General features: G+C 45.5%; 1 protein-coding gene across 1 annotated transcript in view; it reads left to right on the top strand.

The window, feature by feature from the left end:
• Myrfl (myelin regulatory factor like) overlaps positions 1 to 17,476 on the top strand; it is an 88,838-nt gene that overhangs the window by 20,326 nt on the left and 51,036 nt on the right. Inside the window, exons 3-8 of the mRNA XM_051139709.1 lie at positions 2,558 to 2,625; positions 2,715 to 2,964; positions 3,626 to 3,717; positions 9,827 to 9,977; positions 14,535 to 14,730; positions 17,182 to 17,258. Of these exons, the coding sequence (XP_050995666.1) occupies positions 2,558 to 2,625; positions 2,715 to 2,964; positions 3,626 to 3,717; positions 9,827 to 9,977; positions 14,535 to 14,730; positions 17,182 to 17,258 (834 nt within the window). The remainder of the gene's footprint in view (positions 1 to 2,557; positions 2,626 to 2,714; positions 2,965 to 3,625; positions 3,718 to 9,826; positions 9,978 to 14,534; positions 14,731 to 17,181; positions 17,259 to 17,476) is intronic.

The following is a 17,476-nucleotide window of genomic DNA, read 5'->3' as shown; positions in this document are numbered from 1 at the left end:
AAATTTCCTGGGAAGAACTCCAACCTTTCTCTAAATACATGGGACGCACTGAGCTTGGGCTGATAACACTGTGTATTAAGATAAATGTGGCTTTGCTGAATGGGATGGGTGGGGTGGGGGGAGCAAACTGTGGGGAAGGCACGTAATGCTTAGAATCCTTTGAAACTGCCCACACATATTGCAGTCGCCGGGTGCAGGCGTTCATTTCTCTAAACAGTGAGTACTGGGTGCAGGGGTTCATCTGCTTTTGTTTGACAGGCAGTTACTCTGTTCAGGCACCAACTGTAGACTCTCTCAAGACCTGGTTCCTGGTACGGTTCCCCACCACACACAGCAACAGCACCGAAGTCAGCAGGAGATGTAGGCGGTTATACACTCACTCTGGGGCAGCCCCTCTGTTTTCCAAGATTCCCCGTTAAGTTTCCAAAATTCTTGCTTATTCCAAACTCGCTTTGCTCGTTCTGTCAGGCCTGAAAGTCTGTGTGTTTGTATTGGAGTTTTAGTTGCTTTGTGTTTTAACTTTGGTTAGCTAAGAGGTGTAAACAGACCATGGCCGCCCTGTTACCTTCCGCTAAGTCTCAGTGTCACTCCAGAATCCTGTTGCTTTTGTCCACTTTCCAGCGTCTTTGAGAGTCATGTCTTCCCACGACTTGAAGTTCCCACTGGCTGGGAGATCAGGTCTGGCAGGAGCTTACCATTTATTCCAGAAGCAGGAAAGAAGGCTGCTGGTGATTCTTCGGCATTCCTTATTTGGTTGGCTGCCCTGGTTTTAATGTCACAGGCTTTCTGGCAGTATCTGCTGTTTCCTAGTTCTGTGTGCAAGCTATCACGGACTTCAGTGAGGCCTGATCAGATAGGGGCTGGCTATTTATTTGCAATTAAAATTACTAAAATGGGGGGTGGGGTGGAGGCTGGAGAGATGGCTCAGTGACCATCTGAGGGCACAAGTTCAATTACTGATATCTACATCTGTTAGCTCACAACCACCTGTAACACTAGTTCCCTTCTGCCCTACACACACACACACACACACACACACACACACACACACACACAATTTTTTCATCACAAATTACTTAAAGATTGTGTCTCCTCCTTTGCCACAAGCACATCCAGTCTTCCTTGAGAGTAATAGTCCTGCTTCTCAGTTGTGTTAAGTCTGCTTAGATGTACTCAAAGCACAGCCGAGGAGGGGTCTTTCAGTTCAGCATTTAGATTTCTTTTCTTCCTTCCTTCCTTCCTTCCTTCCTTCCTTCCTTCCTTCCTTCTTCTTTTCTCTTCTCTTCTTTTCTTTTCTTTTCTTTTCTTTTCTGAGACAGGGTTTCACTGTGTAGCCTTGGCTGTCCCCAAACTCACAGCAATCCACCTGCCTCTGCCTCCCAAGTGCTGGGATTAAAGGTATGCGGCAGCACGCCCGGCTTAGATCTCTTTTTCTTTGTAGTGCTGGGGATTGACTTACACATGCTCTAAGCAAGCTCTCCGACATTGAGGTAGATGTGTAATGCACGCTTCCTTGTTCACCCCAGCAGCCTTAATTGTGCCTGGTCACCCTGCACCGCAGCCTCCCTGGCTCTGTTTCCTTAGAAAACAAACCTTTTCAACTTTGGAGTGATGGCCTCACCTAAGGGTCTAGTTGTTCCTTTCCTGTTTCCAACTCCACTTTTCTTCTAAATTTGAAGCTACGGGTGACTGTAGTGTCCCGAGCTTTGTTTTGGAGCTTTGTTCGGTGGGAGTTAGTTGTCCCTGCTGAGTCTCTGTTAATTCAGTCCCATCATCCTGTCTCTCTGCCACCGTGAAGTGTGTTCTGTTGTGGTCTATACCCAGGTACTCTAAGCATTTTAGAATTTCTGCCTTTATAATATTCCTTTACAGAGATAATAGATATTCTCTCTTCATTATTCATGGAGGGCTAATATATTTTAAAGAGCCAATTTGAGGATAAAACTTAAAAAATGTATCTATTTAAAAATTACTGTTTAAACTTAGTATGCAAGTAATGGACAGCATCAGGGTATTTTCATGCATCTGCACCGTTACGTCCTAACCCCACCGCCTCGCCACTTCCCTTCTCACCTCTACTTGTCTTCCTCCCTCTCCCAAATCCCCAAATAGGAATTATGAAAACAAACTTTTATCACCTTTCATTATGTTGGAATCCTATTCAGAACCCCTGAGTTACTTCCAAGAGCCTGGGATGCCCCATACTTCCACGGATGGAAGACCATTCTTGCTTCAGCGGCATCATTTTGCACTCTATGGAACACTAAAGTGCGGAGCGTTACAGTACAGGCTTTGTGGACATTTTCACAGTTCTCACAATGCAGAGAAGAGGGTGTGGTAATGATTTCTATTTTATAGAGCGGGGCAGATGCCCAGAGAGGAGAGGTGAAGGGAAGAGCTGCACTTGAAGCCCAGCCTGCCACACTGGGGTCATCTTGAGGAGCTTAGCTTTCCCCTCTGCCCCCTGAGGTGCTGCACCAGAAGGGTTGCCTCCCACGGGTGACTAAAACAGAACGAAATAGAGCAAAACCAAAAAGCAATATTTCTAATCCCCCAGGCAACAGCAGCTCCCTGACACCCCGCCTTACTCTGCTTCGGACCCACGCTCTCCTCCACAGCTCAAAGGTGAGTGCACCCACCTAGCGCCTCGCATGGTTGACTCAAGTCTGGGCAGTGAGAGTAAGAGACACCTGTCGCTCCTGTCTTCCCCGCAGGCTCATGCTGCCGGACCCCAAGGCCTACAGCAGGGAGGATCCCAGCTACCTTCCTCCACTCCACCATTGCACCCAGGCTAATGCCTGAGCACCAGCACCCACCACAGAGCATGTCCGGCCAAACCCACAGCAGCTATCACAGCGGCTACCCGGAGTCCGGTCACCCTGCCACCTCCCGGCACCAAGCCGGGCCCTCCCGTCTGGGGATGAGTTGCTCTTACCACCAGCAGCCTCTGTGCCACGTTCCTGGGTAAAGGATACGATATTAAGTTACGAACCACATCAGCTTCCACAGCTGGAGTGCCCGGGGGGCGGACCGCGGCAGCATGTCCAGCAGGTGGCAGTGTGGAGACGTACATAGGTCACTATGAGGCACTGAAGTATCTGGCTTAGAGTCTTTTTTCCTTAGAAATCTCAAGGTCCTCAGCAACAAAAAGTTAAATGTCAGGAACATATAGAACAACTCCAGGTGGTCATAGGATGCGCCGCTTGCTTATGCTGCCTCAGCAGAGAGGGGCTCAGGGCAGTTTGAGAACGAGTTAGTTCTCAGATACCTGTCAACCAAGTTTTCCTTTTCTTTTCTCTCTTTATGGTCTCTGTTCTTCCTTCTCTGGAAAGCCAGGGCCGTCTGTGACTGTGGTCAAGTTCCATGCAAAGACAATCCACAGATGTAAAATGAACACCCAAATGTTCCGCTGAGTCTTCCCTGCTCTGAAACTATTGCTGGTTTATCTTTTAGGCAGGTGGATCTTAGGTATAGAAAGACTAAATTTCCGAATAGGAGCGCGCAAGAAACTTTATAGGATTGGTATTAGATTTAGGGAACCAGAGAGTAAAGGTCTGGGAAATTCAGTTTGTTTTCCATGCAACAAGCAAAGATGCTAACCAACCCTTTGGTTTCTTGACTTCAGAGCCCCGCTTCCTCCGACAAAGAAGAGAAAGCATGCGCAGATACGAGAGGACTCCGGGGACTGCTGCGCGTGGGCCCACCACTTCAGACCAAGTGAGCAAGTGTGGCCTTCTGACAAAGTCAAGGCATGAAAGCCTTGGCTCTTGTGTCCAAGCTTTTGATAAAGCCCCACACAGTCCCAGCTCTCAGCAGTCCCACACAGCTGTGTTCTGTTTTCCATCCTCTTAATGTGTCTTTCATGCAGGTCAATCGCACAGCTGAAGGTTTTCTATTTCAGGAGAAAGGTGTCTGTCTCAGAGAATATAGGCTCCAAGACTGTGGTATACACAGAGCTTTCATGTGCTTGTTGGCTGCCTGTTTCCTTGTTGCCCACAATCCTTTATAACTTTATTGTGTTTAAGTGTATGTATGTAATGTGTGTATACACATTCTTGTGTGTGTGTGTGTGTGTGTGTGTGTGTATGTGTGTGTATGTGTCTCACATTTAGCACATCTGTTTTGAGCTTAGGGTGATGGAGTTGGGGATAGCTCGGGCTTTTGGAATCTGAAGGCTCGAACTGTTGGGACATTTAGGAGAAAGGATAATTCTCCAGGCCAACTCTATTTGCTACTGTAAGCACTCACATGCATGCAGTGTGAACAGTGCCCCAAATTAAGTGTGCAAATCTTATGTTCTGTCTCCAGGACTCAGTTTTGTGAGAAACCTAGCATTTCCTCTACGGGCTCCTCTGCCTCTTCTTAGCCCCAAACTCTCAGGATCCATGCTCTGAAAGGAGATAACCTGTTACTTCTTTCCAGCTGTGGTTGCTGCCTTTGATTTAAATAACTCCGTGGTGGGGGAGGACCCTGCCAGAGGCAACTAGCTTCAGCTGTGGTATGGGTACATGTGTACATGGCTTTGCCATTTGCATCTGTGGACAATGACATTACTCTCCCAGCCAAGTCCCAAATGTGGCCATCCCCGAGAGTCGTCATGATAGAATTGTCCTGGACATCAGTTCTGTTTGACCTGAACCTTGACCTTCCTGCCTCATATCATTTCTCACTGGTCCACGAGCACTAATAGCTAAGCCTATTTTTTCTCCTCCGCTGCAGCACAAATTGCTTACTAAAGCCTGCTTTGGGATGCAGAGCCTGCTGTCTACCTTTCTGTGCAAGTTTACTCTGGCTTCTTTAAGGATTTAACCCCCAGCTGGAACATAAACACTGAGCACGTTTCCAGGCGGCTGAGGGAGCGGTTTGCCCACTCTCCTGCGTATGCCCCAGCTGCCTTCCAAGGGTTTCCTCAAAGGGCCATAATGCTGCCCAATTAGTCCCAGCTGTTCCAGAGTTAAACTTTGTCCTGTGGTGGCTTCCTGCTACCATCTTAGAATGGGCATTAGTTTTTTTTTTTTTCACTATCTTCAAAGACAGCTCTGAAGAGCAAGTGAAATGCCCCAGCAGGTAGGAACTCCCGGATCCCTTGTTTAAGTTGTCTTTAAAGGTCACTGAAAAGCAGGCCAAACGTAATTGGTGCCAGATAACTGTCGAGGATGAAAAACAAGCAAGTTCCAGGACCCAAACCAACCAACCAACCAGCCAAAACCCAAACCCAAACAAAACCCATAAAAGACTAGCTAATTCAGATGCCATCGTGTTGGTGGGTTGGTGGGAGTCTGCTGTTTGATTTGGTAATACAGAGACCAAAGGCCCTTGCAACACTTGACAGTGGAAGGAAATTCCTGCACTAGTCTTATCGTCAGGAGCAGGATTGCACACACACACACACACACACACACACACACACACACACACACACACACACGCAGACAATGACTAAAGGTGTTCTAAGTTAACCAGCAAGGCTTTGCGAATGTATTAGTTTTATTCTCGTGTTGTTTCAAAATGCCTGACGAAGCAATTTAATTAAAGCCGAAAGCAGTCCATTTTGGCCCACGGTTCAAGGGGGTACTCTGTCGTTGCGAGCAAGACATGACAGTCTAAGACTGACTTAGGCAGCTCAAGTCCAAGGTTTCCAGTCACATTCTGTTCACGCTCAGAAGGGAGAACAAAATGAATGCTGGCACTCAACCCTGCTCCCCACTGATGCTGGTACTCAGCCCTGCTCCCCATCGTGAATCACAGCCTATAGGATCCTGCCATCCACATATAGGGTGGGTCTTCAAGGATCAGCTGAGGGTTTCCAGAAACAATCTTATAGACACCTCCTGAGGTGCATTTCCATGGTGATACTGAATCCCATCAGGTCTACATTGAGAACTAGCTGTCACAGCTGCCCTGGCAGGACACATGGGCAAGGTTTCCAAGGCTTTGTATGTGGAGCTTGAAATGTAGAACTGCAGAGAGAGAGAGAGAGAGAGAGAGAGAGAGAGAGAGAGAGAGAGAGAGAGAGAGAGAGCGCACTGTTCGGACTCTTGTTTCCTTGGTACTGACCTCACTTGCCCAAATAAGAGAGGGTTCCTGTTTCCCTGGGACTGTTTGATTATATATATATGTACATGTATATGTATATATATATAATTTTATTTATACAAAGTGTGTGTGTGTGTGTGTGTGTGTGTGTGTGTATGTGTGTGCCATGTGCATGTCTGATGCCTGTGGAGGTCAGAAGAGGATGTTGGATGCCCTGAAACTGGAGTCGGGACGGTTTAAGCCATCTTGTGGGTGCTGGGAACTAAGCTCAGGTCCTCTGCAAGAACAGCAAGTGCTCTTAAACCATTGCAGCATCTCTCCAGCCCGCACTCGCCTGTATTTTGAACATCGAATACGAAAGAGGTTTTCAGCCCTCCAGACAGGATCACAGTGAGGGATACAATAGGTGAACATGCCATATAGGGCAGAGATATGCCTGTTTCATCGCTGCAGCAGCTGGGGACCCTCAAAGTGTGGGCTTCCTTATATTATCAAGCAAGAATCATAGTTGCTGCTTCATTCACTTCTGAAGGTCTTTTAAAGCGGGGTGTACAGGGTATTTCGAAAGGCGTTCAGTCGCAAGTCATGGACGTTCTCCTCACCCCCTGGTGTGTTAGATTTTTCTCTAGAGATCCTTAGATAACACGGGAGGAAGAGGGAAGTTTACATCCAGGTTTTCCTCTTAGCAGCTGTGGTACTAAGCAAATCCTTTGGGGTCCTTGAACCCCAGTGTCAGAACTTGCTGATGAGGTTTAGAATCCCGGTCTCATAACCACTTCAGATGCATTTGACGACATACCCTCAGATGTGTTCTCTCAGCCAGTGATACAACAGCTAGGAATAGACCTAACACAAACGTAAACAGCCCCCCCAAAGGCCATGCGGCTCAGGACGTCCACCGTTGCATTACTCACATTTCAGGTGGTTGTCAGTGGCAGGTTATACAACAGAGTGTGACTTGGCAGTGAAAACAAAGGGCTGCCATCTGCAGCAGCAGCAGCAGCAGCAGCAATTCAATAATAAAAGAAATCTCATGAATACAAAGGTGGGGAAGAGATGCTAACACCTATATTACTTTGCTGTACTCTCCCTCTCTCCCTTGCTCTCTTTCCCCCTTACCCTCGCTCCCAGCACCCATGTCAGGCAGCTTGTAATCACCTGGAACCCAGTTCCAAGGGTTCTGATGCTGCCTCGGGGCCCCTGTGGGCACCTGCACTCATGAGCGCATACCCAAACAGAGAGACACACAAAGACTGAACAACAGTAACTTGTATGAACAGACATAGTCACATCATTAAATGAAGATCTCAGTGCTGGGGGAAGGCTACGTCCCCGTGCTGTTGGCCAAAGAGACTCCGAGACCTCCAAAACAATACTGGCAACAGAAACTGCTATTGGTTTCCCTCTGAGACCTAAAGACCTAAAGAAACCACATTCTCTGGTCACAGGACGTAGAGAAATCAATCCAGAACCAGGCTGGGAACTTCCTATCTGCTGGCTAGCCCACAAAGTGCCGTAAGGTGCTATGGTAACTGCTGGGGAAGAATTGACATCAACGGTCTTGTTCATTGTGGGCTCTGAACAAGACACCAATCAGCCAGGCAAGATGCACCTCTGGGCAACAGTGTCAAGTCTGTTAGGGGAGCAAGCAACCAGTTTATGCTTGGACCTGAGGCCTGCTCCATAGGAGGAAATTCATTTCTGGTATTTTAAACCTAGTGAAAATCCTATGGCTCAGGAGGCCATAGGCCCTAGTGAGAAGGCTACCACTGTTATTTTACTAAATGGTCATGACATGTCCTCTACATAATTATGTTTATGTCCATTGGCTGGTACTGTCAACTTTGGCCAGAGAAGCTTCGTTCTGCAGTGGTCAGTGGTGACTGCAGGGACGCATAAGTAGTCACAGTGGCAAGAATAAGTGACTGTTGACTGCTCAGCCATACATGAGACCAGGTTGTGTATACAAGCCACATTTCCATTGTCCATGTACCAGCTGATGAACACGCAGGCTGACTTCACTTCTTTGCTCTTGTGATAGAGAGGGGAAAATAGGCATGGGTATGCAAGCGCCTCTGTGATAGGATATGGAGCACTTTGGGTGCATGCCTATGGATGGTTCTGTTGGATCATACCTGTTCTCGTCTCAGTATTTGAGACCTCAGGCTGATTTGCATGCTAGCTGCAGTGGCTGACACGCTCATCAGCAGGAAATGAGTGTACCCCTTCTCTACACACCTTCCAGGATTTGTTGTCATTTGTTTTCTCTTGATAAGAGCCATTCTAACTGGGGGTGACATGGAATCTCAAAGTACTTTTAATTTTCATCTCCCTGATGACATAAGGACACTGAACACCTTTAAAAGCATTTACTGAGAGAGATGGCTTACCAGTTAAAGGGCACACGTTGGCCTTATAGAGGTCCTAGACCCCCATGATGACGCACGACCACCTGTAACTCCAGTTCCAGGCAATCTGATGCCATTTTCTGACTTCCATGTGCACAAGGCACACACGCGATGCACAGACATACATTCAAGCAAATCCCTTATAGTAAAATAAATAAATATTTTGTAATGTATTTAATGGCCATTTGTATTTCTTCTTTTGCAAATTCTCTGCCCAGTTTCTTAGATCAATTTTTAAGTTGAGTTGTTAGTTTTCCTGAGTTCTGTGTATGTCCTGGGCATTGATTGCCTGTCAGATATATATCTGTCAAGGACTTTCTTCCATTCTGTGAGGTGCTTCTTTACACAAATTGTTTCCTCTGCTATACAGAAGCCTCTTACACCATGAGGTCCCACTTAACTCCACCCTAGCCTTATTCTGAGCTACTGTTCAGAAAGTCTTCATATTGGTCTGCATTTTCCCTCTAGCAATTTTTAGAGTATAAGGGCGAGAAATAAGGATCTAGTTCAATTCCTTTACATGTGGGTATCTACCTTTTCTAGCACCAGTTTGAAGAGTCTACATTTTTCTCCCATGTGCATTTTTGCCATCACTGGAAGATACAGAATCCTGGGGCCACAAGACCTGCACCAAATTAGGATGTTGAATGAAATTAGTAAAACTGAAAACCAAAATCACCAGATTGCCTAAAAACAAACACACATAAAATAGACCAGATTATGTTGGCTCCTTATGATGCAAAAGTTTAGGGTTGGGCCCAGAACTCAAGCCCTGTCAGGACCAGGTGCCAACACTGTTCTCCCTACCTGCTCAGGGCTGACAACCTCTCCAGATGGGCTTCCTCTCTGTTCCCAGATGGTACGAGCTGGTTTTGAGAACATATCTCACAGGCTCAAATCCTATGGGAAACAGAGCATCTTGGTCACTTCATTACCCAAAGTGCTGAGGTTTCTGCTGTGCTTGTTTTGGATTAGGCCACAAGGCCACACTAGATGCAAGTGGTTAATTCTGCATCTCGACTGAAGCTGGGTGACTGCCCTCGTGGGCCTGGGCATAGAATTCATTAGGATCCGACGTACAGGAAGTATCGAGGAGCTAGGTAGGAAGCAGGATCCCACAAGCGTCCAATGACCTTTCTTGGAGCTCATTGGCCTGAACATATCATTTCTTAGGGATATGGATTCAGGTCATCAGCACATCTCTTGTCACCTTGCACTCAGTAGGTCAGCAGCACACCTCTTGTCACCTTGCACTCAGTAGGTCACCCATGATCACTCTGCTTCACACGCAACCTGCTCCCTGGCGCCATGAGCTACCTGTGAGTCGTAGCAGCCCAGCCTGCTAGGGGCAGTCTAACTCACATGTTTGCTTGTTTTTGCAGTGACAAGTAGAACTCACAGCACCGAAGCGCAGGACCGTGACAGAGAGGGACATAACGAGATGCCCATGGACCAGTGCTCTCCGGCTCTGAAATGGCAGCCATACCAAAGTGTTCCATGGCACGGCTTATTAAACAGTCATTATGAAAAGCTGTAAGTGGTCTTAGCAGTGCCTTGGGATGGACCAGAAACTCAGTGCCCCATGTGGGAGTGGTGCTACATTTTAGGACTGCATCCAAGTATTTGGGGTTAGGTGCCATCCCTGACTGAATTGTGGCAGGGGCGGGGGGACCCTGAGAAAGTGTCTGTCCTGACCCTTATAGTTTGTATCTTACATAAAGAATCACTGAGGGGCTGGAGAGATTACTCAGAGGTTAAGAGCACTGATTGCTCTTCCAGAGGTGCTGAGTTCAATTCCCAGCAACCACATGGTGGCTCACAACCATCTATAAGGTGATCTGATGCCCTCTTCTGGCCAGCAGGTGTACATGCAGGCACAGCACTGTATACATAATAAGAAATCAATAAATCTAAAAAAAAATTAATGGGACAAAGGTTCCTGGCTTTCAAGAATCCAGGCTTGAAGTTACAACTCACTGCAATTTACTCAGTAAATGTTGGAGGGAACTTTTTCTGGGATCACAGGCCCAGTGAAAAGGAAGAGCTGGGGGCTGGCCCGATGGTTGAGGAGCTTGCTCTCCAGTTTTTGACCTGAGTTCGATCCCTGGGACCCGCACGGTGGGGAGGAGAGAACCCGGGCCCTACAAGTTGTCCTCTGACCTCCATGTGTACATCACTCCCCAGGCAAATGTTAAAATAAATAAATAAATAAAAATAAAAAGCAAAAGGGAAACAACTAGAAAACAACTAACACCCAGCTTTGCTGTAAATTTGTGATACCACAGCATTCTCTGGTTGGTGTATTCAATTGGTTGCCAAGTGACTGTTCCTAACATCTATGCCGAGAACCAGTATTGTCTGGTTCAAAGTCTGGTTCAAAGTCAGCGGTTTCTGACCAAGAATAGAATTTTCAAGTAATAAATACAGTATGAGATGAAAAATACTGGGCAACGCACTTATGGGTCCTTTTAGTATTTTCCAAGTTCAAGTGTAGAAAAGCTTGTCTCTGGGACAGTTTTCTTGCTGACCCATAGGCTCCAGGAGTGAATGTTTTTCTCAAAGTCAAGGCTTAGGAGTCAAGAAGATTTGGGGAGTTGTGCGTACTAGGAAGCAAAAGGAAGCTATTTTCATTGAAATATCACAACTGTGCCTGGGTCTGTGTGCAACTAGAAAACAAAGGGAAGGCTTCTAGCTCTTGCTTCTGAGACAGCCGTCCCTTGATTATCTTTTGGAGAACATTTTATGTTCATGACATTGTCACACACAAGGCATGTTTTAGTAAAACCTCTCCTGTTTCCATGCATCTGAGCTGGCCAACTTTAAAACAGCAAGTGTTATTTCTCTCTAACCAGAAGAGACTAAAACTGTGTTTCCCGATAGTTCAGTGAGTAGAAGCACTCAACGGCCAGTCCTGAGTCCCATCCCTGGGACCCACAAGATGGGTCAGGAGAGAACCAAAGCTGACCTCCACTTGGGCTGACTCTCTAGAGCCTGTACTCACAGACAGAACACACACACACACACACACACACACACACACACACACACACACATACACACACACACACACATACACACACACACCCAGTCTATTTCAACAGCCTGTCTGTGTTCCACTGATCTGAAATAGAAGGGGAACACAGGTGAAATCAACTGAAAGGCACAGGGCAGGTTTATTTTGAATACTCAGCCACCATCCACTTTTTCTGAACAAACAAAGAGGCAAGGCACATTGAGATGATAATTCAAGCTCTCTTGACTTGACTATGCAAGTCATTGAGACAGAAAATCACTTATTTGTTTATAGGTAAAACATTTAGTTTGTTGCAAAACTGTTGTTTCCCTGAATTACCTCAAAGCAATAAAGTTTAACCCCTCCCTTCCTGAATGTTCCTAGTGTATATGGCCAGAGAGCACTGCAGAATGTGTCCAGCAGGCTTCATGTGTAACTCTCACAGGAAGAGCTGCCTTTGCCCATGGTTAGAATGGCGGTTTACTCAGAGGCTGTCACTCCCAGTTCAGCAGAGTCCAGCTTAGTCCTTGGTCTGTCCATGCCTGCCTACAGTATCTCTGTTCTTCAGCCTGGTGCTCGTGTCCGAGCTGTAACTCCTCTATGGTCAGGCTTTTGGACAGTGAAGTTTGAAACATCGTAAAAATCTCCCCCTTTCACCAAGACAGTTGTTACCCATAGTAAATTTAACTTTATCCATCTAGGCTTTAGATTTGGGCTTCTTAAACATTTTCCCTTCACGGCCCTTTTGCCTGAACACTTTTTGTACAACCCTGGGAAGGTATATAAGATAGGTACACAAAACACTTGAAAAACAATTCTTTGATATAAATATAACTTCACCATTAAAAAAATAGAAACAAATTTGCATGGGCACACTTGTTAATTTTTATATTAAGAATTAAATCTTGGCTCAATATTTGATACTGTAAGACATGGACTAACTTCAGGATTTTCCATGGATGCCCTTGATTTTGTTATTATTAGTGCTGAGAACCCTGATTCACATAAATATATAGTATAAAATTATGAAAGGTGTATTTAAAGCCATTTCAGAAACTGTTGGCAATTCTATCCAAACCCTAAGCCAAAATTCATTTCATGATTTAAAAAAAAAAAAAAAAAGTCAACTTGGCAGCTCAAACAGCAATTTTTAAAATCAAATATTTAAGCGCAATCCAATCCAAAGGTATACTCACTAATTACATGCTGAATAATTGTGTCAGGCAAATATTAAAAAGTATTTGTTTTCTGTAATCAAATGTTTATATTTCTGAAGAACAAAATAGTTTGAATGGATGGTAGAAGCTCTGCAACTTGTAACGTACAATAGTTTGGACCGTGAGGCGTTTCAGGCAGCCATGACTGGCCTTGTGTGGCGTGATGTGGGTGCACTACAGTACGCACATGCGTGTTCAGAGCTCAGTGACACCATACAAGATGACATGACAGGAGCAAACGCAGCCAAAGCACTATGGATTCACTGCACATTTGATTTTAATTAACTATTGGGCACTTTGTATCTGCAAACCTTTCACTGTTAACAAATTTTTTTTGTCACCCGAATTTTGCCTGTTCAATTATGTGGCCCCTGTGTGGGGTTATTGACTCACAATGTAAGAAGCACATTAGGGGATTGATTGTGGAAACCAGGATCAAAACCAAGCTCCTACACAGAATAAGACACACAGTTTTTGTCACACTCCTTGTCCAGTGGCTTTTCCTTGGCTGCTGGTGAGCACTGTGATCCCCAGGCCTTCGATTGGTTACTTGAGGGTACCAGCGGTGCGGGGACTCGATGCATTGGCAGGTACCCAATTCACAAAGAACTTGGACATTCCTTTCTCAAGAGACCCATTTAACAGTTTCTGGTTTTGGAGTCACAGCAAAAATTTAAAGCTCTGTGCTTTTCTGATAGTAGCAGCGACCCTCACTGGGACTTCAGGGTCGCAGGGAGCCTCATAGGAGACCAGTGGGCGTCCTCTTCTGTTCACTCCTGGCTCTGAGAAGAAACTGCTTTTGTAAACAAAAAGTTCCTTCTTAGGAGCCTTGATGAATTAGAGATCATCCTCCACATGAGCATCATGCACAGGAAAAGCCCACTAAGGAAGCATCCGTTTTATTAATGTTTTTAAAAAGATTTCTTTTGTTAATTATATGTATTTATGGGTATAAGCATATACTCTGGAGGACAAAGAGATTGAATTCTGGAACTGGGGTTCCAGGTAGGTGTGAGCTGCCCAAAGTGGGTGCTGGGAACTGAACTCAAACCCTCTGAAAGAGCAGCGCGCACTCTTGGCTGCTGAGCCAGCTTTTCAGCTCCTCCTTTTATTAACATTTAAAAGTACTGTTAGGAATCGTGTTATACACAGAGTATTAATATTGGAAATCAAAGAAAGCAAAATTCCAACTAGCCACCTTGTCACCATCGTACCCCTTTCTGCAGGAAAAACAAACAAACAAAAAACAAACCCCTGTGGTAGGTTTTCAGCACCACTGCCAGGTTGGAGGGATCAGAGGGAAGAGAGGCTGTTCTGGGGTGGAGGATGGCTCCAGGCAGCACAGTGACTAGCTCCAGTTAATGTGGTTTAGAGTTGTTCCCAGCAGTTCTGACCAGCCTGATTTTTTTTTCATAAGACAATCAGAGGGCTGAACACTCTTTCACCTGAGTAGCTAAGGCGCCTATGAAATTTAGAAACTTCTTTTAAAAGGGAGGAGATTAATTGTACCCCAGATAATGTTGAGTGAGGTGGTATCTTCTCAGATTCCAGCCCTCCCCATTTCTACCGGATGATGTGGAGTCAGATTAAAAGTTTAGAAATCACCAAGGGGAAGAAGCCCGGGGAAACAATGCTTCCATTCGGCAAGATGCGTTCTGCTTCCTTGGAAGAACACAGAAGCGGCCAGGGCGCTTCCAAATATCATTTTCATCTCTGCAGCTAAAAAACACAGGAAGCCGATGGAGTAAATACAGCCAGGGGCGCCTTGCACAATGAGCTCTCTTAGCATGCTTATGCCACTGATGGTATCGATGCAAAAGGAAAGCTCTGCAGTTGGTTTCTCAACTCCTCTCTTTGCAGGCCTGACGTGGGCTATCACGTTGTGACAGACAAAGGGTTCACTTTCTCGCCAGTAGATGACGCTTTTGTTTGTCAGAAGAAGAACCATTTTCAGATAACCGTGCACATCCAAGTCTGGGGAAGCCCGAAGTTCGTTAAAACCCAAATGGGCCTACAGCCAATAGAAATGTTTTACTTGAAAGCTTTTGGAATTAAGGTAAACCTTTTATTAATTGAATTTACTTTAACTGGCATTTCTTAGGCATCCTAGTTATCCATCACTCCGCAATCCTAACCTCAAAACCTTAGTGACTTAAAAATAACAGCAGTAATTTATTCAGACCACCAATCTGCCCCCTGGTCACATGTGGCTGTGACAACTCATCTCTGTTCGCTATTGGCCAGAGAAGGCCCCTGCGCTGTTTCTGTGAAGTGCCGGCCATATTAGGACTTCCGATAGCCTGGTGCTTAAGTGGGACTGTGGCTGGGAGGCATCGGCTCTTCTTCTCAGTGACGTGGCTTGGGCTCCCTACAGCGTGAGAATAAAAGTCCAAGACAGAGCGTGCAGAATCTGCCAGTTCCTCAGGTGTGAGCCCTAAAACCGCCCTCCATAGCCCCGCCCCCTCCCGGCACCGCATCCCCTCAAGCCATGGCTTTTAGTTCCCACTGGAAAACAATGTATTCTCGTCTCAATGCCTTTGCTGTCAACCATTTTAGTTTTGATGCTGGGGTTATGGCCCCAGGGAGTGGATTTAATCTCAACACAGTTCTCAAAACGTAATCTGCCTTCAAAAGCCAAAGAACCCTTAGTCAGCAACCCTTTTCTATAGTTTAACACAGGGCATAATTCATCTAGGATAGCAGTGTCAGGTTTGCTTTATCCCTACCTCAGACGTCAGTGACTTAAAGACAATAGCAGCCATTCCTGTGGGTCGCACATCTATAACTTGGTCAGTCTGCCTATGACGCCTCATAGGCCATCATCCACAGCTCAGCTGAGTTCTAAGATGCACAGAGTGAGGTTTAGAGTGGTCAAAAGCGTCTTAAAGTGTTACTTCTATCCAGCCCCTAAGGAGAAGCGATGTCCATTACATATGTATTTCATCCTAGTGGTGAGCTTTGTCTTTGGTGTGGCCGCGTTTATTCTCAAACGAACTCTTGAAATGAATTGGCAGCAATAGTAGGACATGAACAACAAATAAACGAGTAGCCACAGGCCAACATCTTTTTCTGGCTGTACCCACTGTGAAAATGTTAGGACACAGTAGAAGTTGCGAAGAGGAGATGGAGTCACTCCTGGCTGACGTCCAGCGCCTGGTGGACTAGTCTTCCTCTCGTTGAAAATGAATGCTGCCCTGCCAACATGCCATTATGGAAGTCTGTGGTACTGAGCACGTCACGGAAAAGCCGATACAGTTTTCTGTTGTGAGGATGCATGGTATTCAGGGCTGTGCTGTTGGAAACTCCATTGCTGTCTTCTGTAGTTGCTAGCAAAACTTCACAAGCATTTGTGTGCGTCCACATCCACATGTACCTGAGGATAAGTTCCAGGAGAGGACGTCCGTTGCCCCTTCACTTCTTAGAAGACGGTTCCAGTGTGAACGTCCACGTGCTGTGCTGTCAGAGCGCGGCCCTGACACTGTTCACATAGTAGGCTGTGTAGCGGATGTAGGGTGAGCACCACCCTGTGTATTACTTACATGCCAAGTCATTGTCACTTCATATAAGTGTGTAAGCTCTGCCAGAACAGGAGTGTGCTAGTGTGTGTTTATGTGTGTGCGCGCACACGTGTGCTCTCTCTCTCACACACACACACACAGGCCAGGTTGCACTCACATGTATGTGTATGCTAGTAGGGATCAAATTGATGGCATTGTGCACACCAGGCAAGCGCTCCGTCACACCACCAAGCTCCACCCTCAGACTTCTTTTTGCCTTTTGTTCTAAGATCTCACTAAACTGCCCAAGCTGTTCTTGCCGCCTGCCTCAGCTTCCTGAGTACCTACCACTATAGGCCTGGACCACTAGGCCTAGTGATTTTTATTAATTTTAAAATTAATATTAATTAATTAAAATTAATATTAAATTTAAAATTTACAAATTAAAAAATATATGCCTGTCAATATGTATTGATTGTAAATATTAATGGAATCCATTGTGTTTCTCTGTGTGCATCCAAGTACATTAATCTTGTCCATTTTCAACTTTTATCCTTCCCTGTTTTTCTTTTAGAAAGAAAAGGGCAGTAGTGAGAGTTGTGACTGCTTTGTTCACTTATCTGTAATGCTTAGTGCGGTGCTTGGCACATAGTAGGTGCTCACTAAATAGTGAATGGCTGGCTGGATCCTTTAAGTTGTCTTGGTCTTGTTTAGTTTACTTTTATTCATTTTTGCTTCTGTTACTTTGGTCTTTCAATAGCATACTTTATATTTCATCATTTATGCTGCAGGCATTTCTTTTGTTGCTCGCCAGTGGCACACGATAGGTAGTGCCCTTTGTTTAATGTAGCGTCTTCTTCAGAATTCAGACCTTTCGCCCAGAGCCTGGCATGGTACCCTGGCAAAGGTTTTAAGTATCTGAACATTTTCTACTAATGGGTATTATTTTTTTTGTGTGTAAGTTAACCAATCTATTAAGAAATTGATTTGTTTTTTGCCTTTTCCATCAGGTGGAAGCCGTCAGCCAGGTGGTTACTATTGAGCAGTCCCAGGCAGACAGAAGCAGACAAGCTTTTGAGCCTGTTAAGTAAGACTTTCCTTCCTGAGTGTCCTGGTGAAGGCTAAGGGACATGGGTGGTGCCATTTATTTTTTTCTTATTTACAACAAAACCCACAGTAGGTCCGAATCAGTAACAGGATGCTAGTAGGTATAAACACGTGTTTACCAATAAAAATAAAGCTTTGAGATGTTTGCAAAAAGAAAAAAGAAAAAAAAAACTTTAAGAAAAGGTCCATTAAAAAACC

The sequence above is a fragment of the Acomys russatus genome, chromosome 31 (assembly GCF_903995435.1).
Source record: "Acomys russatus chromosome 31, mAcoRus1.1, whole genome shotgun sequence".
Classification (NCBI taxonomy): domain Eukaryota; kingdom Metazoa; phylum Chordata; class Mammalia; order Rodentia; family Muridae; genus Acomys; species Acomys russatus.
Note: the sequence above shows the minus strand (reverse complement) of the source record. Positions and strands in the feature narration are given on the sequence as shown.